Raw genomic sequence first — 21324 nt, forward strand, 5'->3', positions numbered from 1 at the left:
CACTGAGAGGCTTCATTCCTGCTCTCCTTGCACGTGTTGTTTACGATAACTGGCTTAATCCCTCGTAGCCCCCGGGTTTTACCCGGGGAAGGTGGGGGGGGGGGGGGGGGGGGCCGTGGACGCTTCTCTCAACCCAGCCGTCTTTCGTCTTACCCTCACTTCTCTCTGAAAGCTCTGCGCCAGAACTCCTGGAAATCTCGCGACTGCTCGGCCGGGGTGCCTAAGCAGAACTGAGTGGTGCCTCTTGTAATCTACAGCGCGTCTCATGTTGCGGCGGCCAAATGTGATGTCAGCCAGCTGTGCACCTGCATGTGTCGCGGCCTTGCTCACGTTCGTAACAATATGTATATAATCTGAATCTCGGAAATGGCTCCAACGATTTTCATTAAATTTAGTATGCAAGGGGTTTCGGAGGCAATAAATCGATCTAGCTAGGATTCTTTTTTAGAAAATGTCGTTTTATCCGTGTTTTAAATCATTCTTGAATATATATAATCTGAATCTCGGAAACGGCTGCAAAGATTTTCATGAAATTTAGTATGCAGGGGGTTTCGGGGGCGATAAATCGATCTAGCTATGATTATTTTTTTTGAAAATGTTTTATCCAAGTTTTCAATAATAACTTTATCGATAATCAACTTAAACATAAATGACTCTACTTGACATCTATTGGCGAGTAATAAAGCATTTTTTTTTAATTTGGAGCAACTAACTGCTTTAACGAAACAACACTAAAGCTACTCCAGTAGATGGTGTTGTTAAGCAACACTAAGCCAATGAGTGTTTGGTTTGAGATTGGACCAAGAAAATCAATTGTTTACTTATATTATTTGTGCCTTTTTAACTCATGTGTTCACTTTGAAAAAAAATGCAATTATTAAGTTCTAAAGCCCTACGACGTCTTCCGTCTCGACGTCTTTGTTCTTCTAATCGGTATTCTCGTTGTTCGTCATTTTCATTAGCCGCATGCTGCCGCAAATCTCGCAGACGTCGCTTTCGTTGTTCGTCATTTTCATTTCTAGAAAATGAAATGATTGTTCACCAGTGCAATTAAAACATTGTCTCTTTAAATAATGTTGGCAAGCGAGTCGAGCCATTTACTTACCCGTTATTTTACCCAGCCGGCACGGATGGTTTTAGCAAAAAAAAAAAAAAAATATCGAGCAAAGCTCGGTCATCCAGGCACTATATATATATATATATATATATATATATATATATATATATATATATATATATATAAAATTGCCCGTGCTTGGTGAAGGCCCCAGGACGCTAGAAATACTCAATTATATTTATGATATTTTGTAAATAGAAATTTTAATTTGGTAAGATGTGTTTGATTTTAATATTTTTATTTTAGTGTTTAAGTTTGTAACGTATGTTTAAATTGGAAACTTGCACTGAAAGTATTTATTCTTTGTTGTTGTGTTTAATATTTTTATATTTGCTTTCATTTAAAAAAAAACAGCCTTAGTTTTATTTTATTATTAATATTTTAAGTGATTCAAGTGATTGTAGTTTGCATTCAGCTGGTATTGAAAGAAGTTCCGCCGCTGGCCGCTAGGGAGTGTTGGCTCGCCAGGGCGCGTGGTGAAGTGAGCTCTGCCTATTCGCCGAGGGAGACCGCTCGGGCGCAAACTTGCGGCTCGAGTCTCGTGTGTTACGTGTGTGCGCTCCACGGAATGAATGATAAAGTTGCGTATCGGACTTGGCTTACCTGGTGTGTTATACTGGGGACGTAAATGGGCTTTTTGAAATGAATCTGCACGGTGTAAAAGAACCGGGTGTCACGAAAGCTATCGCTTGTGCACGATGGTTGATGTCATTTCGCGGGCCTGGTGCAACCTCGTGGAACTAACTGTGAAGAAATTGCATTTGAAGAACGAGCCCACTGGCTGATCCACTCACGTCGTCTCACTCATACGCAAGTAAGTGAAACAGGCCCAGTAATGTTCCCTTGCTCTGGGCCAAGTCGATCAGCCAGCCACTTCAGTGGAAGCAGCCCTTCTTGACAGACTCGTGTCCATATAACTGTTAACCACATAATTTACGTTAATAAGCGCTAGACGCAAAACTTTTGAGTTACCGAAATTTTTGGTAACTTTTAAATGCGTCTGTACTTGGACTGAAACATCACCACTCCCTTTAAAAAACTGGATTGACGAATTAAAATGTTGAGCTTTCGGTCAGTGGCAATCAGAATAGTCAGACCTGGGTCAAAAATTATGGTGCCCGAGAAAATAATGTAAACTTTATAACGATTTCATGATTATTCCCTATGTATTTTGTGTATTATTTTAGTTGTGGTTAGTGGTGGGCTTTATAGGTTGTCGGGACTATCTGAGTATGAAAGACGTTACTAATATAATTAATAGTAGTATATATTGGCCGGTCCGGTGACATGGCGCCGGCAAGTGGATGTGGAGGTGGTGTCCGCCATATTGGATTGTGACGCCACAGCGGCCATTTTGTATGACCTAAACAATTGCGCCAAAAAATCTCAAAATTTTTAAAAATAAACAATTTCTCTACTTCGAGAGAAAAATTTCCCGTTCCCAGGGAAAAATTTCCGTTTTAGTCCTCAAAAATGCCAACGGCCTAAAATGTCCATATTGAGGCTTACATTTCATATCGTCAAGCCTGCGATAAGCCTCTGACGACATCTTGGATTATAACGTCATGGTTGCAGTTTTCGTTACGGCCCCAGTAAAATTATGTTAGTAATATTTAAATATTTGTTATATTTCGTGCAATTTGTATGCAGATGTGTGACACCTGAAAATGTACGAGCTTGTTGAAAAATTGAAAATCTGATCAGTTTAAAAAATTTGTCAACTTTAAGTTTCCTGCACTTATTTTTTTTATTATCCAACATGGTTTCCTCGCAAAAAATTTGGAAACTAATTATCTGTTTTTGACGTTGAGGGTATCTGCTTTAAGGAAAAATAAAAAAAGAATAATTTTTGGCATTTTTTTAAATTTTGTGCTGCACTAGGTGTCTTAATTGTACCGTCTTGGTCTTGAATAAGCAAGGAGGGGGGGAGGGGAATACTGTTACAAGTGTAATGTGGGCGAACTGGGTTCGTGAGGGATAGCCGAATAAAGTTGTATTACAATTTGATTAATTAATTATATTTACGTTACTGATAAATAATTGTACTTAAAATGCCTGATCACCAACCACTGGCAATTTAAAATATTTATTCGCCAGTTACCCAATGTTTGTCAACTCACTGGAGCTGGGCTCGGCAGTGGTTCGCCCCCTTACCAAGCACCTGTCCACACACACAGACTCGCGCCACTCAGTCGCACTCTCACGGTCCAGTCGCTCCACATCGCGCCACTCTCGAGGGGGTCTCTCTCTCTCTATTCGCCGATGTCGCACTTCCCTTCGCTCGCGGAACTCTCCGAACTCTCGGAACTCCCGCGGAGGCCAGCGTCGTCGCTTATATACCCGTGGCGTCCGTCTCGAAGGGACGAGAGCGGCTGTGTTGTGTCGCGTCATCTCGGGCCGACCGGGCCCCCGAAACAACCGGAACAGCGACGCTTATTCACGCCACTCCTCGTGGTGGTCTCTGTAAGTCCGGAATTCCCAGGCTGCTAAAGGTGTTAATAGCCCGTGGCGGGTGGTTACGGGCGGGGGAACGGAGTGGGGGGAGGGGGTGGGGGGTTGTGGTATTGAGGACTCTTGTAATCCGGCCAGGCACGAGTGGCATGTCTTATGTCAGTGGGTGGAACGTGACGTCAGTGGCCGTGCGGGGCCGCCAGCCAACTCCGAACCTGGTGCACATCGCGGACCTGTCTGCGTTCGTAACACTATATATACACACCCATATATACTGCATGTCTGTAAATAACTGATCATATCCGCCATCGTATCGGCACAGTATTGGTTGAATAAATTTGAATTTAAATGCCAAATATAATTGACATGTTTAGTACTAACTTGACATTAATCGAGATATTATTTTTTTATAGTTTTCCGCTAAAAAAAACCTTGCTCTGTTAAACATATTTATCTACTCGTGTGAAGTGAATTACATCAGTTAGTTTAGTATAAAACAAGTAAATTACCTTTAAAGACACAACAACAAATGAATTTGGGCTATTTACACAGGCATGAGGTAATTATTATTCCGAACTAACACGAATGACAAAACTTCACGGACTTGGAACAGCAAGCAGTCACATCCAAGTCACTTCCCATTTTGCCAGAACTCTCAGTGATGAAGCGGAACAGTCAACAAACACTGCGCGGTTCTAACCTGTCATCGGCAATGTTGCCAAACCTCCTTTATTACCCGAATGCGGATGTTTGAATTGAGGTCCACGTATGGGTATTCCTTTAGAATATTTCCGCCAGGAACCTCAGCTAGTTCAGTATAACGCAACATCAAACATAGATGTCATTTGTCCTAGACATTCAGCCTTCAGTATAAAGCGACATCAAACATAGCTGTAATTTTTCCTAGACATTCAGACTTCAGTATACTGAAACATCGAGCATAGATGTCATTTGTTCTACACATTCAGCCTTCGGTATAAAGCGACATCAAACATAGCTGTAATTTGTCCTAGACATTCAGTCCAGTATAAAGCAACATCAAAGATAGCTCTCATTTTTTCTAGACATGTAACCTTCAATATAAAGCGACATCAAACATAGCTGTAATTTTCTCTAGACATTCAGCCAACAGTATAAAGAAACGTCAAACATAGCTGGAATTTGTTATAGACATTCAGCCTTCAGTATAAAGCAACATCGAAAATAGCTGTCATTTTTCCTAGACATTCAGCCTTCATTATAACGCCACATCAAACATAGCTGCCATTTGTCCTAGACATTCAGTCTTCAGTATAATCAACATCAAATATAGCTCTCATTTGTTCTAGACATTCAGTCTTCAGTATAAAGCAACATCAAACATAGCTGTCATTTGCTTTAGACATTCAGCCTTCAGTATAAAGCAACGTCAAACATAGCTGTCATTTTTCCTAGACATTCAGCCTTCAAAGGCAGGTTGAAGGAATCTAAAGCAGTGTCCGACTGTGCGAGATGTGACTCCTTCAGTAAGACACCTGTTTGGACAGTTCCCGCCTGATATCCAGCACTTATCACGTCCCACTGAATACAGGAGTTCATTGTACCTGCGCATAGGTTCAAGGAAAAGGGTTTCGTGTGGTTACCAAGAAAACGTTTTTTTTTCAAGCTTGTTTTCTCTGCTAAAAAGCTCTGCGGCGAAAACAAAAAAAAAAATAATCTTGATAGTGACTGACATTAAAACTATTTTCGTCGTCACAAAATTCGTAAATGAGTTCAAACTTTACGTCTCGACTACAGCGAGGCAGTTGGAGACCGTTGATACGTCATGTTTCGAGAGAGCAGCTAGCGATGGACGCAGCATCACTTGGATTCCACTCGACTGCCACTCTGCACCACAACTCTCTCCGCAGGGGATCGAACCTGGGTCACGTGGGTGCAAGGCGAGGCACCTCGCCACTTATTCTTTCTTTTATTTTAAATTAATTTTTTTTGACGTGACGTCTTATAAATCGATGAACGCTGACTGCACGCATGAAAAAGGATGATTCATTATCCCTTTACGCTCATTGTCCCTTTACGCTCATTGTACGCTTGCGCCGCATCTATCTCTATTCCACTCGATTGGAACAACCATCGATTTGACTTTTTCGAGGCACATTAAACTTGAAACACTCCCATTCGTTTCCTACTTTTCCTATCGTAGTCATATCCTTAACATAATAACACAGATGGGAAGAAGTTAAATAGAAAACATGTATAAACGTTAAAGTTATTATAATCTGTTCGTTAAAGTAATAAACATATTTGAATTAATGAGTGCAAATAAAAGTAAATTTATCAATTAAATTGTAGATTTTATTGTACTCCTTCTTTGTATAAAAGTTTTATTCATAAACGTATGCAATCATTTCATTAATGTTTTGTTATGACGTTGTCACGTTACTATCGTCCGTAAACCGACTTTACAGACAACCAATTTTTTTTTGTAACCACCATCAAAATGTTGATGTGTAACATCTTAACTCTCGTCATACGGCATTTGGTTGGTGTAAATTTCGTGAATGTAAGGGAAGTCGCACGGAACGGAAATGTGTAATCATGTTGCTACCATCTGTGGCGGATGGCGCGAATGGAAAGTTCACTAAGACGAAAGGAAACGTTATCGTATTAACTGTTTAGTGAATTTTAACAAGTTGGACAGTGTTTTTAATAAAATTTCTTTTGAAAAATCAGTTACAAAGATGGGGGTTAACCATTTATTTCAAGTACTTCCTGATTTCATCGGAGCCGTTTCATTATATAGTTTAACGTTTCGCTCTGCAAATCGAATGATTCGATAACACACGTAGTTGCTCCGGCAGCGAACTCTAGCGAGTGATTCGCGCCAGAAACGTTGTTGAAAACACATTTTGCGTGTATTTATTAAGCCCAGCAATGTTTTAAAGAATTTTAAGCTGAATTTCATTTCCAATTTTCATATTATAATTTTATTTCAAACATGTGAACATGTGAATGTTCTCGCAACCACGGTTAGATGTTATACATTTCTGGCGAGTACTGGAAGACTCGGTCAAATGTTGTCATTAGTTGTAAGTGATTCTGGGAACACAAAAGTGCGACGGGTGCGACGCGAACGTATTAAGTTTTTTTCCTAACCAATCACTCCAGACACGACCGCGGACACTGCTGACTTTCCGATTAGAAAGTTTTTCCATTCCCATCGCATCCCAACGTTACTGGATCGAGCGTCGAATTTGGTTTTCCAATGATAGTTAAACTTGTCCGTTGATAATTCGATCACAATTCGTGCATTTTTTCTTTTTCCTTTACCCAATTCGTTTGTGAAATTGTTCAAAAAGTTCTCGGGAAATAGCTTTTTCCATTAAATATTTATTATTAATTTTTTTTTTCCAAACAGGCACATTAAAAACAAACGGGGTGCTTAGCCACACCTAGTTTTTATTTATTTGTTTGATTATTGTTTGGCGCAGTTAAGGTGTGTTCACTGGATCACGAGACTTAAACAACGCGCGATAAGTATAATCTGGGAATAAACCATGAAATTACTGATGAATCATTTATCAGTTTAACATTCAAGATTAGTACTTACAAAAGCCAAATTAAATAATGTATTAATTATAAAAAAATTGAAATATAATAAGTGTTAATTATGATATTGTTACTCTCCCACACACTCACACACATATTTATTCAGTTTTTCCTTGGTTACTTGTCTGTGAAATTAGAGAGACGATTTTTGACGTGACGTCTAATAAATCGATGAACGCCGGCTGCACGCATGAAAGAGTGTCCCGTTACGCACATTGTTCCGTTACGATGTGTCCCGTTACGCTCATTGTTCCGTTACGTGGTGTCCCGTTACGCTCATTGTTCCGTTACGCTGTGTTCCGTTACGCTTTCGGCGAGTGCACTAATAATAGTTTATGTTACAATTGACAAAAAATTATGGTGATTCATATAATTGATGATAGATATTTGATTACAGTTTATTTATATGAAAACTTGTTCATAATTATATTTAAACTTTATAGATAAAAGCCAGTTTTTAAAATTAATTACAAGTCATCTACACGTGAACTGCTTCGTCGACTGTTTATAAAGTGAAGTAAAAAGTTAATGTGGTTTTCATTGGTTATTACAACAACAATTTCGGCAATAAAGGTTAATTGTCCTTGCATTTTAAAAATCTGATTACTAGTATAATTTCAAGTATTTAATCTTTTATTATTAAAATAAAAATTATTCACTTTTATTCATAAAAGTATGCAATCATTTCATCAATGTTTTGTTATGACGTCACGTTAAACTATCGTCCGTAAACCGACTTTACAGACAACCAATTTTTTAAATAAGATCTATTAATATTTTGATATTTTATATCTGCAGTACGTTGAAGGATAAACTAAGGCATGAGCATGCACTATATACAACATGTGTGTGGAACATGCCGCAAGGAGTATGCCTGAGTGTTTTCCGCTGGCTGTGTCCTCGGGGAGTGTCTCACACAGGAGTTTTACAATTGTGCCTTCCGCCAAGCTTGGTGTGTGATTGTGAAGCTGTCACACCCGTAAACTGCATTTTAAAATGTTCATCCTTGTTTGATCAAAATAAAATTTTAACTCAATAGATTAAATAAAAAAAAATTGGTTGTCTGTAAAGTCGGTTTACGGACGATAGTTTAACGTGACAACGTCATATCAAAACATTGGTGAAATGATTGCATACTTTTATGAATAAAATTGAATCATTTTTATTCAATTAACACTATTTTGTATGGATACAAAGAAGGAGTGAAATGAAATCTACAATTTAATTGATAAATTTACTTTTATTTTCACTCATTAATTCAAATATGTTTATAACTTTAACAAAGAGATTATTTTAACTATAACTTTTATACATGTTCGCTATTTAACTTCTTCCAATCTGTGTTATTCTGTTAAGGATAGGACGATGATAGGAAAAGTAGGAAACGAATGGGAGTGTTTCAAGTTTAATGTGCCTCAAAAAAGTCAAAGCGATGGTTGTTCCAATCGAGTGAAAGAGAGATAGATGCGGCGCAAACGTACACTGAGCGTAACGGGACAATGAGCATGACGGGACACTTTGTAGTGCGTGCAGCCAGCGTTCATCGATTTATTAGATGTTGTCACGTCAAAATAATCCGTGTTTCACTTAAGAAGGAACCTCAAATAGGATAATTTTGATTGACATACGAATGTGTCCACGTAAAATAAAATATTAAAATATTCCAAGTCAGACAAACAAGCAAAAATATAACCCGGACATTGCACATGCTCTCTCGCCACTCACTTACACTCAGCACTGGTGAGTAGCTTTCACGTGCAGACAGGCAACTGTCGAAAATAATAGAACACCATAAAATTAATGTTTATACTTATCAGCATCAGCTCAGTTATAACTTAAACAACTACAATTTTAACAGCAACTATAAATATAATCACCTTCGGAATGCATCGTTCGAAGATGCAAACCGAAACAAAATATTTTTTATTAATTTATATTAAAGATGACCTACTACTGCGCATTCTAACCACATTGTGCCGTAAATTTGAGATTTAGGCACGTTTATTTAAAATTTTGTAATCTGAAATATTTTGGAAATATTATTATTTTTTTTTCTCTCTCATCTTATTTGCTTTACGGCCAGGCCCTCAGCCTCTGTTCTCAGAGGCGAGCTGATTTTCTTTCCCAGCCTCATGCTAGGCTAGCATTCTGGCTAATATTTCTCCCGCCTCCAGGCACGTCGGAGCCGGTAACGTTATTTCTTCGCGGGTCACCTTTTGCTAAGAGCAGCTTGTGAAGCAGTGCTGAGCCCTGCTAACTCTGTCACGAATCGGTATAAGGTTCACTAGCAGCAAGACACGACAGGAGGATCCCGTGGGCCTTGTGTCCCACAGACCATGCGTTTTTTGAAGCCACCCCCCGCCTGCTCACCCACCCTCTCTTCTCAGAAGTGGCTAGGAGCGACGACCGCTCGAGTGCGTTAACCGAACTCAAGGCCATCTCAGGCTTGGCAGCCGCAGTTACGATTCTGCACCTTAACGACACCTAGCGACGGCTGTGGTAACTAATGCCACTTGTGAGGCGTCGGCAGCGCCGACACTACCGCGCTCGCGCGGAGGTAACGACAACCTCTCTCCCCTCCTTCTGTCTCAGGCCGCTAGGTGGCACCACTGGTTACTCCATTAACCCCCTAGCTTGGCACTCTCGTCGGTCACTAGTCGATTTATTAGTACTTCCTCTCGCAACCAAAAGATAGCGCCTCAGTCGCGCAGTCACTCCAGTAAGATCTAATTTTTTTATGCCGGACACCTTCGGGTGGACTCGGTAATTTTCGGCTCAGAGCCTAACCCCCCTCCCATTCTCTAGAGACCCCGCGCTTATGATATTCGGGTGATATCCCGCGCTGAACTGACTTCGGTGCGCGCCTCCGGACTGACTGGTACCGTTTGTATCTGCGATCTTCTGCGAATCATCGACATCGTATATTATGTAGTCTTCTCAGACTAAAGGGATGGAGTCCCTAGCTAAAATTATTAACCAGTCAGTAGTTTAGTTGAAAGTACCTAGAGAAATTTAGTATTTTTTTTATATTTTTTTTAAAATTAATCATGATGACTTCCGTGGCTACCGCGAATCGTGGTTCGAGTTTGCGGAGACGAGACGCCCTCTCCTGAGCGCCAGGACCAACACCCTGTTTTGGTAAGTCTTGACGTCATCCCCCCCCCTTTAATTTCCCTCTATTGGCCTTTTGCGCCATTTAGTATACTGTCTGGAAACAGGTCTAATTCTTTGGAATTTGGACTTTTGTTTCAGACAGGGTTCCAAGTTTGGGGCAACCAAAATCCTCTGCCATAACCTCTGGAGTCGGTTCCTGCGCAGAATCCAACATCATTAGGCCTACGACCTTGATCACCGTCTACCTACAGCCCCGGGTGATACCCGCATAATTCTATCTTTTTATTCACGAACCCAAGATTAGTGTAACCCAGTTAAGACAGCGGACAGTAAAAGGCAGTTCGAGGAGAAGAAATTTATATTATGTTTTGGAAGGACTATATGTACAATCTTTAAAGTTACCAATGTTAATTTCATTCTTGTTTTTAAATATTTTAATTTTTGTTATACCTTCAGGGCCGGCCCTATCGTAAATAACGTTAAGGAATATCATATAATAAGTGTAATTGTGAGTTATGTAAATAAGATCACTTATCAATGAAAAACAGTCTTTACTAAGGAAAATTTAATCTATCAAAAAAAAAAAGAACAATGATTAATAAAATAAGGAAGTCTATAGACGTAACAGTTGTTTTTATTTATTTAATATATAATAACGATCCTTTTACTCCCAAGTATTTGTAGGGAGTCCCTAAATTTTCTTTGTTTACTCCTAGTGTCGCCTCTGTTGTTGACTTTTATAGTTATTAATTGAGGGCCTCAGTAATCAAAGCTTCCAAATCTTTTAACCTTATTATTTAATTATTCTTTAAGACACTTGGGGTATTACAAAATGGTAGCAGAGCGTGGTTACGTCTATAGGCATACCTAATTTGAAAGGTCATACCTAAAATTAAAATTTAAAAAAAAAAAAAAATTTGAAAAAAAAAAATTTATATTTTTTTTGTCACTTAGAATCTTTTTGTAGTAAGTAATTTATGAACTGTCCGCTGATACACGTAGTAGCTAAATTGACCCTTGAATCTTAAAATTATCATAAGTTTTGTGTGTTTACATTTGAGCGCGCACTGTGAGCAGCTGGCTGGCTGCCCGCCCACGCAACTCGGGCCGCGCGCGTGGCTTATCAACAGAGACGTGTCCGCTGGACAAGATACTCCCTCCCCCCCCAAACCCCTAGTTAAAGGCGCTGCGCGCCAAGGTCAGTCCTGCCGGCTGACGTGACGTTCCTTGTAGGTACCCTGTTGTGCAAGCTAACCTGACAGCTTGTTACACCCGAGTACACTGTTCATTTCCCGACGCGCGTAGTAATAATAATAATAAATTATGAAGGCACATACTTCCCACGCAATAAAGCAATTGTTTTAATCATAAGCTAGATTTAAGTGTATACCTAAGTTTAAAGTTTAAGAGATAATTTTAAGAGGGTAGTGTTTTGTTTTGTGTAATACTATGAATCCGGACAGGATGATTACTCCGGAGCTATTACTAGTAGATGAACTAAGTTATGAGTTGCAGTTGCGTAATTTACCAACTACTGGAAATGCGCAAGATCTGCGAAAAAGGCTTCGAGCCGCAGTACGTGATAAGTTACCTACCTCAGTACATAATCTAAATTTAGAAATACTCGAGGAATTCAACATAGCTTGCTCCAAATTTTACGACATAGCTGCTTTCGTAAGTTATTCAGATGTGGAAGAGAATTTGCCCAATGTAAAGCGACACATTATGCGATTAGAGCATGTCACCAGACGACTGGAAAATCTTGTGGTACTTTCCGATGATGTGCTCAATGGTGTTTATCGAACAGAGCTAGATCCTTGTCTGCAACAGACAAACGCCTTCCAAATTAAATTGAAAGCTAGGGCAGCCCAATTAGAAACTCAATAGGACCTCCGGGCCAACATTGCCCAGGCAGAAAACCTAGGAATGGAAACACTAGGAAATGTAGAGAGTGAGAATCCGCAATTTCCCCAGGAAATAAGGCAACCCGACTCACAAGTATCTTTGTGCCAAACAAGGCAGGTTCCGCCCATTTCATCAACATCTCAATCATTCTTCGCAGTTTCAACCCCTCCCATCCCAGCAGCCACCACTCAAATTCCCTCAGGCGTGCATGTTTCTACAGCTCCCATCACCAGTGTCACATTTTCCGGTAACTTGCCTGCAAATCCGCATCCTTTAACACAGCAAAATTTGTTTTTCCCATTCGCCACAAACCAGTCATATTTTAATCCATATTCCCAGTTTCATTCTTTATTGACATCCGGGCAAGGAACTCCAATCCCTACCATCCCCACCGCGCAAATTGCACATCCTTCACCCCCACCTCCGCCATCAACGCAGAATCATCCAGAAACAACATTACCAGTTACGCCAAGGGCGGCTGAGTATAGCTGTTATGGGAAAATTGCCCATCCAGTCGAGAGATTACTTGTTGGTTTTCCAGAAACAAGTGGTCTTGACCCAGATAAATTAATCGAATTCATAAGGCACTTACTTAAAATCAGACAGAAAGGGGGCATTCCTGACAAACAGTTGTTGGAGATAGTTTTTCCCTACACCCAACCACCACTGAGTGAAAGAACGAGTCAAGCAATAGAAAATAGTTACTCTTTTGACAAATACCACGAAGAAATTTTGAATTTTTTTATACCTGGCCGACTTTTGACAAATTACCGTTTGGAATGGTACAACAGGCTACAGCGAAGTAATGAAGCATTGCCACACTATGTAGCATCAATCAGAGAAGCCGCGGCGGTTCTCAGATTGGGTGTATCAGAGAGCGAAATAGTTAGTTGCATAGTAGACGGACTAAATCAGGCAGAGCGCTCACGCGCTGTTTTCCAGGCTAGGCCACGGAGTTTTGTAGAACTAGATCAACTCTGTATACAGGCCATGAGTTACGAATATGCAGACACTCAGAGAAACAGGTCAGCGAAGTCCGTGGATAAGCATGATTCTCAGGCAGAAACTGCAAATAGTTTTCCATACACGAAACAACAAAATAGCCACCCACAACAGAAAACAAACTACTACAGAAATAATAAGTATAATTCAAACAAGAACATACAACAACAAACAACTTTCTGTAATTATTGCAAGCAAACAGGACATTACATTGAGCAATGTAACCACAAAAATTTCAAACCAAATTTCAACAAGGCAAAAAACGCGTAAGGCGGTGGCCAGGCAAATTTCTACCTGGTCCACCTAAAACTTCATCCGAGAGGAATTTTTCAGTGCATAATGTGCATACTAACGAATCACAAAAACAAAACAAAAATCAAAAAAGGCATAACACAGGAAAACAAAAACACAAGAAAAATAAACGAAAGAAATACACAGAAAAAGACAGAAAACACAAACAGAAGATTATGACACAGCAAATTAATCATAAAGATAATTCTGAGAAATTCACAAGAATTTGCAAAACATGTGTTAGCCTGACTAACAAGGGAAAACGTAAGTGTCACAACATTTTCGGTCACGTCCGAACTGTAGTACCATACACTAAAGCAATGTTTGGCAAAAATCAAATTATTGGTCTGATTGATACAGGAGCTACTCGTAGTTTTATTTCAGGCGATTTGTTTAGGGAATTACAGAAGAACAAGCAGGTTCTGAAAACAGAAGTCACGGATGTGCGCTGTTTTACTGCAGCGGACGAACCAATTAGTATATCCAAAGTGGCTATAGTGAAAATCAGGATAGAATTATTCACTTGGAATTTCCCTTTTCTTGTGGCAGAAAACTTAGCCACGCAGCTTATTCTAGGCTCAGACTTCATCGCTAAAACAGGTATTTTAATTGATCTACAAGCAGGAAGTTTTGTATTTAAATTTAATAAAAATCTTGTCATATCATTCGTGGAACCTGAAAATAAAAGGTCAGGACAAGTTACTAATGTTTCTACCAACACTGACGAGAGAAATTCTTTGTCCCTGGATCATCTCGAGCCCAGTAAACAAGTTGCTATTCGAGATTTGTGTAATGAATTTTCAGATGTGCTAACTAAGAAATTAGGTCGAACTAACCTAATTGAATATCAAATTGAATTGACTGATACCACGCCAGTCAAAAGTCATCCTTATCAACTTTTAGGTCCTAAAATGGAAATTATGAGAAAACACGTACAGAAAATGTTAGATAATAAGGTAATAGAACCTTCTAATTCTCCTTTCAGTTCAAGTAGTATATGATAGCCGGTCCGGAAACAGGATGCAGGATGTGGATTGATGATTGTCGGTCCGCCATCTTGGATTGTGACGTCACGGCGGCCATCTTGGATGACCTTGACCTTGACCTTTGACCTTGACCTGGAATTTGATCCTCAAAAATCGCCAAAATCCGCCAAAATTGGGCAAAAATTGCCCAAAATTCCTCAAAATTCGCCAAAATTTCCATTTTTTTGAAAAAAATTTCCGCCAAAAAATCTCAAATAATTACACAGTTCAAAAATTAGGATTTCGAAAATCCTCAAAAGTCGCTTTGCCCTAGAAAAAACGAAAACTCCTAAAAGCGGCTTAAAACTCCTAAGAGCTAGCCGCTCTAAGCCGTCGAGGTCATGACCTTGAAAATTAGGATGCCATGGCAGCCATATTGGATGATGACGTCACCGTTGCAATTTTCGTTACGGCCGCCATCTTTAACTTTTTTATTTATTATTCGATTTTAATGAATTTTTTTTTAAAAATTATAAAAAAATTAAATTAATAAAATTTTAATATATATTTTTTTTTAAAAATTGTACTTTTTAGACACGGAGTTCGGAGTCCTCGGTTCGAACCCGACGAGGGCAAAAAAAATTAAAAATGGCGACCGATCCTTCCCCCGTGGTGGGTGCTGACAGACTGGCCCCCACCACTTATGTCAAAGTATACATATCTTCACCTAGTATGATGTCATGTCCGCCATCTTGAAATTGAGACGCCATCTTGAAAATCTTTATTTATTATCCGATGTTAATGAAAAAAATTCCAAAATTCATCAAAAAATTAACGTATTTGAATTCCGATTGATTATATCGATTACCGTCCTCGGTTCGAACCCGGTGAGGGCAAAAAATAAAAAATCAGATCCTTCCACCACAGAAGTCACCTACAGATTGACCTACCTCCACCAATAACAAGGTATTTACCATCAGCTGGTATGACATCATGTCCGCCATCTTGTCTTCGTCCGCTGGAGTCCACCATCTTGTTTTCGTCTGCTAGAGTGTGCTGACATCATGTTAATATATTGTTCTGTTCTCCATACCTTTAACCTTGTATATTAACATTAACTTGGACCTTGACCTTGAACTTTGACCTTGACCTTGAACTTTGACCTTGACCTTGAACTTTGACCTTAAACTTTGACCTTGAAATTTGACCTTGACCTTGAAATTTGACCTTGACCTTGAAATTTGACCTTGACCTTGAAATTTGACTTTGTCCTTGAAATTTGACTTTGTCCTTGTCGGCCATCATGGATCCGACATTTTTTGTTCATTACATGATACCAGGAGCCACCACCTGCCGGAGTACGCCATCTTGTGTGTGTACTTGTATTATAGAGGACATTCCCATCTGGATAGTTTTATTCTAACCCGCTACAGTGCAGTAATCATTTATTATGGAGGTGCTCCCCGCCATCTTGAAATTCGACCACCATCTTGAAATCATGTAATAATGTAGCTAGAAAAGCGGGAAAAAAATCCACAATTAATTAAATAAATTTGTAATCCATATAATGATTGATTGGATCGACTAAGGTCCTTGGTTCGATCCCTGGCCGATACAAAACATCTTTAATTTAAAAAAAAATACTAAAAAAGTGTTGGTTTAAGAAAATAAAAACACCACAAGTTCTTTTTAAAAAAATGTTATTACATAAATTCAATAGGAAACGAAACGTATACACACATTACACACAGGAAACGGAACGTACACACAGTACACACAGGAAACGAAACGTACACACAGTACACACAGGAAACGAAACGTATACACACATTACACACAGGAAACGGAACGTACACACAGTACACACAGGAAACGGAACGTACACACAGTACACACAGGAAACGGAACGTACACACAGTACACACAGGAAACGGAACGTACACACAGTACACACAGGAAACGGAACGTACACACAGTACACACAGGAAACGGAACGTACACACAGGAAACGAAACGTATACACACAGTACACACAGGAAATGGAACGTACACACAGTACACACAGGAAACGGAACGTACACACAGTACACACAGGAAACGAAACGTACACACAGTACACACAGGAAACGAAATGTATACACACATTACACACAGGAAACGGAACGTACACACAGTACACACAGGAAACGAAACGTATACACACATTACACACAGGAAACGGAACGTACACACAGTACACACAGGAAACGAAACGTATACACGCAGTACACACAGGAAACGGAATGATCACACATACAGTAGCGGAAACACACACGCTTAGTTGGAAATCAGAATACAAGAAATAAAACATACTTTAAAACATATAATAATTTATTTATTTTTCAATAGTACACACATGAAAGTTAATCAATTTATTAGTCCATCATTTTTACAAAGTATTGTGGATCTACTGAATATCGGCTTGGTTGTATTCTCACTTTTCACGGTGTTGTTACTTCCATTAGTTTCAGTCTTCACGAAGCCATCAGCATCCTTCAATTTATGTTCTTCAACATGATCGATCGATCTAATACCATCTCGCTCAGGTCAAGGAAAAATTATTGTTGTATTCTTTAGTCTAGTGGATCCATCGATGTGATCTATGACGTAAGTAGGCTTGGCTTTACATGTTCTACCATGTCTTTTTAATCCCACAATTCGTGTTAACAACCTGATACACCGATTACAGCTTAACATTTTGCGTAGTGGGTTTTTAACACAATCATTCTTCTCATACCGTTCAGCATTCTTTATCAAGGTAAACACCTTGCTACAGTATCTGCAGTGATGTTGTTTTGATACAGCTACATACATCGAAGGCTCCAAAAGGCTCCAATTGCTCCAACAGCTTTTTGTTTCATCAGCGCCAATGATATTTGGCTAGAATGCTACGAGTCTAAGAGACTATGAGGTCTCAAGGTTACGAGTCTAAAATGATCTAGCTGGTTATGACTTATACATGGCTGCGGCGAGTCTGCATGGCTAAAATACCGCGTGGCTACGTAAAAAAACATGACTATGAAGCTACAAGGATACAAGTCTACTCGGCTCCAAATAAATGCAAGACGACATGGCTACAAGAAAACTTGGATACAAAGCTTCAATTCTACGAGTCTACAAGACTCCACCAACTACCTTCGAGTGTTTAAAGCTCCAACTGCTCCATCAGCATTATGTTATAAGATTACAAGGCTACTTGCTTACGTAGCTACAATTCTATGAGGTCCCAAGACATCATGACTACACGACTTCGAGCCATGAGGTTACGAGACTACACGCCTACGAATCTTAAAGTTTACGAGACTGCAAGGCTACAGAGCTACGAAGCTTCTAGAACACAAGTTTATGTGACTGCGAGGATACAGGACTTCAAGTCTGCATGAGTTCTTGACTACGAAGCTACTCGTCTACAAGGCACCAATTACCGTATCTTTCTTCGAAGGAATTTTCTCTTTTGCTCCAACTGCACCATCAGCTTTATGTTATAAGATTACAAGGCTACTTGCTTACGTAGCTTCAAGTCTACGAGGCTCCAATGCATCTTGACTGCGAGACTACGAGACTATACGATTGCAAATCCTCAAGGTTACGTGATCTCGAGGCTATAGGTCTATGAAGCTTACAGAACGCATGGTTACGAGACTGCCTGACTAATTGGCCGCATGGCTACGAAACTTCATGTCTCTAACTGACTAAAATAGCACCATTCAGTGGTGAGAGTTAATTTATCTCATGCAAAGGTACTTGTTGCAAGTAGTTCCGCTTTTCAACAACAGATATCGCCACATGTTGCTTACAGATAAATAAAATTTATTTCTTTTATGTAGGATGCAGGATGCTCACTAACGCCCGCAAAAGAAGTACGGCTTCGGAAGTCACCAAGGAGAAGGAAATTCGTCTTGTACGTTAGTGCTTCACAGATGTCTGAGACTGACTAATATTTTTTTTTTATTTCCACCTCATTAAAAAATATTTCAAGTGACGATTTAGTAGCCGAAAATCACTAATTAAATGTAACTTTGAATAAAATGACATGTCTCATTAAGAGTAAAACTCCTTCATGGAGAGATCGGTTTCTCAGAAATAACCAGAAGCACTTGGAGAAACCACAGGAATGATCGCAAGCACACGGAAAAAACCTTCATAATATTGACAAGAATAATCAGGAGCACACGGAAAAACCTTCATAATATTGACAAGAATAATCAGGAGCACACGGAGAAAAACCATCATAATATTGACAAGAATTATCGGTAGCACACGGAGAAAAACAATCATAATATTGACAAGAATTATCGGGAGCACACGGAGAAAAACCATCATTATTTTGATAAGAATAATCAGGAGCACACGGAGAAAAACCATCATAATATTGACAAGTATAATTAGGAGCACACGGAGAAAACCGACATAATATTGACAAGAATTATCGGGCGCACACGGAGAAAACCACCACACATTTTCTTTGATATCATAAAATTAAAAAAACTTCAAAATAAAAATAAATTAATAAAAAATTTAAAACAAAAAAAAATCTACAAAAAAATACATAAATAGATTCTGCTAGCTTGTAAACTTATCATTGTTGAGCAAAGATAGAGTTTTAGTACAAGCCAGAATTTTATGTATTTTTTTGTAAATTTTTTTTGTTTTAAATTTTTTATTAATTTATTTTTATTTTGAATTTTTTTTAATTTTATGATATCAAAGAAAATGTGTGGTGGTTTTCTCCGTGTGCGCCCGATAATTCTTGTCAATATTATGTCGGTTTTCTCCGTGTGCTCCTAATTATACTTGTCAATATTATGATGGTTTTTCTCCGTGTGCTCCTGATTATTCTTATCAAAATAATGATGGTTTTTCTCCGTGTGCTCCCGATAATTCTTGTCAATATTATGATTGTTTTTCTCCGTGTGCTACCGATAATTCTTGTCAATATTATGATGGTTTTTCTCCGTGTGCTCCTGATTATTCTTGTCAATATTATGAAGGTTTTTTCCGTGTGCTCCTGATTATTCTTGTCAATATTATGAAGGTTTTTTCCGTGTGCTTGCGATCATTCCTGTGGTTTCTCCAAGTGCTTCTGGTTATTTCTGAGAAACCGATCTCTCCATGAAGGAGTTTTACTCTTAATGAGACATGTCATTTTATTCAAAGTTACATTTAATTAGTGATTTTCGGCTACTAAATCGTCACTTGAAATATTTTTTAATGAGGTGGAAATAAAAAAAAAAATATTAGTCAGTCTCAGACATCTGTGAAGCACTAACGTACAAGACGAATTTCCTTCTCCTTGGTGACTTCCGAAGCCGTACTTCTTTTGCGGGCGTTAGTGAGCATCCTGCATCCTACATAAAAGAAATAAATTTTATTTATCTGTAAGCAACATGTGGCGATATCTGTTGTTGAAAAGCGGAACTACTTGCAACAAGTACCTTTGCATGAGATAAATTAACTCTCACCACTGAATGGTGCTATTTTAGTCAGTTAGAGACATGAAGTTTCGTAGCCATGCGGCCAATTAGTCAGGCAGTCTCGTAACCATGCGTTCTGTAAGCTTCATAGACCTATAGCCTCGAGATCACGTAACCTTGAGGATTTGCAATCGTATAGTCTCGTAGTCTCGCAGTCAAGATGCATTGGAGCCTCGTAGACTTGAAGCTACGTAAGCAAGTAGCCTTGTAATCTTATAACATAAAGCTGATGGTGCAGTTGGAGCAAAAGAGAAAATTCCTTCGAAGAAAGATACGGTAATTGGTGCCTTGTAGACGAGTAGCTTCGTAGTCAAGAACTCATGCAGACTTGAAGTCCTGTATCCTCGCAGTCACATAAACTTGTGTTCTAGAAGCTTCGTAGCTCTGTAGCCTTGCAGTCTCGTAAACTTTAAGATTCGTAGGCGTGTAGTCTCGTAACCTCATGGCTCGAAGTCGTGTAGTCATGATGTCTTGGGACCTCATAGAATTGTAGCTACGTAAGCAAGTAGCCTTGTAATCTTATAACATAATGCTGATGGAGCAGTTGGAGCTTTAAACACTCGAAGGTAGTTGGTGGAGTCTTGTAGACTCGTAGAATTGAAGCTTTGTATCCAAGTTTTCTTGTAGCCATGTCGTCTTGCATTTATTTGGAGCCGAGTAGACTTGTATCCTTGTAGCTTCATAGTCATGTTTTTTTACGTAGCCACGCGGTATTTTAGCCATGCAGACTCGCCGCAGCCATGTATAAGTCATAACCAGCTAGATCATTTTAGACTCGTAACCTTGAGACCTCATAGTCTCTTAGACTCGTAGCATTCTAGCCAAATATCATTGGCGCTGATGAAACAAAAAGCTGTTGGAGCAATTGGAGCCTTTTGGAGCCTTCGATGTATGTAGCTGTATCAAAACAACATCACTGCAGATACTGTAGCAAGGTGTTTACCTTGATAAAGAATGCTGAACGGTATGAGAAGAATGATTGTGTTAAAAACCCACTACGCAAAATGTTAAGCTGTAATCGGTGTATCAGGTTGTTAACACGAATTGAGGGATTAAAAAGACATGGTAGAACATGTAAAGCCAAGCCTACTTACGTCATAGATCACATCGATGGATCCACTAGACTAAAGAATACAACAATAATTTTTCCTTGACCTGAGCGAGATGGTATTAGATCGATCGATCATGTTGAAGAACATAAATTGAAGGATGCTGATGGCTTCGTGAAGACTGAAACTAATGGAAGTAACAACACCGTGAAAAGTGAGAATACAACCAAGCCGATATTCAGTAGATCCACAATACTTTGTAAAAATGATGGACTAATAAATTGATTAACTTTCATGTGTGTACTATTGAAAAATAAATAAATTATTAT

General features: G+C 39.1%; 1 protein-coding gene and 1 long non-coding RNA gene across 3 annotated transcripts in view; both read left to right on the plus strand.

The window, feature by feature from the left end:
- Positions 1-21324, plus strand: part of LOC134539376 (uncharacterized) — a 1030613-nt gene that overhangs the window by 106827 nt on the left and 902462 nt on the right. The gene's annotated exons all lie outside the window — the stretch shown is intronic.
- LOC134539421 (uncharacterized) lies at positions 9163-17291 on the plus strand. Of its 2 annotated transcripts, none has more exons than XM_063381445.1 (2): positions 9163-10294; positions 10409-17291. In XM_063381445.1, the coding sequence occupies exon 2, from the start codon at positions 12197-12199 to the stop codon at positions 13445-13447; it is 1251 nt and encodes a 416-aa protein (XP_063237515.1). In that variant the 5' UTR covers positions 9163-10294; positions 10409-12196; the 3' UTR covers positions 13448-17291. The 2 variants fall into 2 exon arrangements, with proteins under 2 accessions (XP_063237515.1, XP_063237516.1); XM_063381446.1 differs by having other exon boundaries at positions 10413-17291.

This window comes from Bacillus rossius, chromosome 15 (genome assembly GCF_032445375.1).
Source record: "Bacillus rossius redtenbacheri isolate Brsri chromosome 15, Brsri_v3, whole genome shotgun sequence".
NCBI lineage: Eukaryota > Metazoa > Arthropoda > Insecta > Phasmatodea > Bacillidae > Bacillus > Bacillus rossius.

Coding starts and splice junctions, on each gene's coding strand:
- LOC134539421 (XM_063381445.1), top strand. CDS start 12,197: ATGGAAACACTAGGAAATGTAGAGAGTGAGAATCCGCAATTTCCCCAG.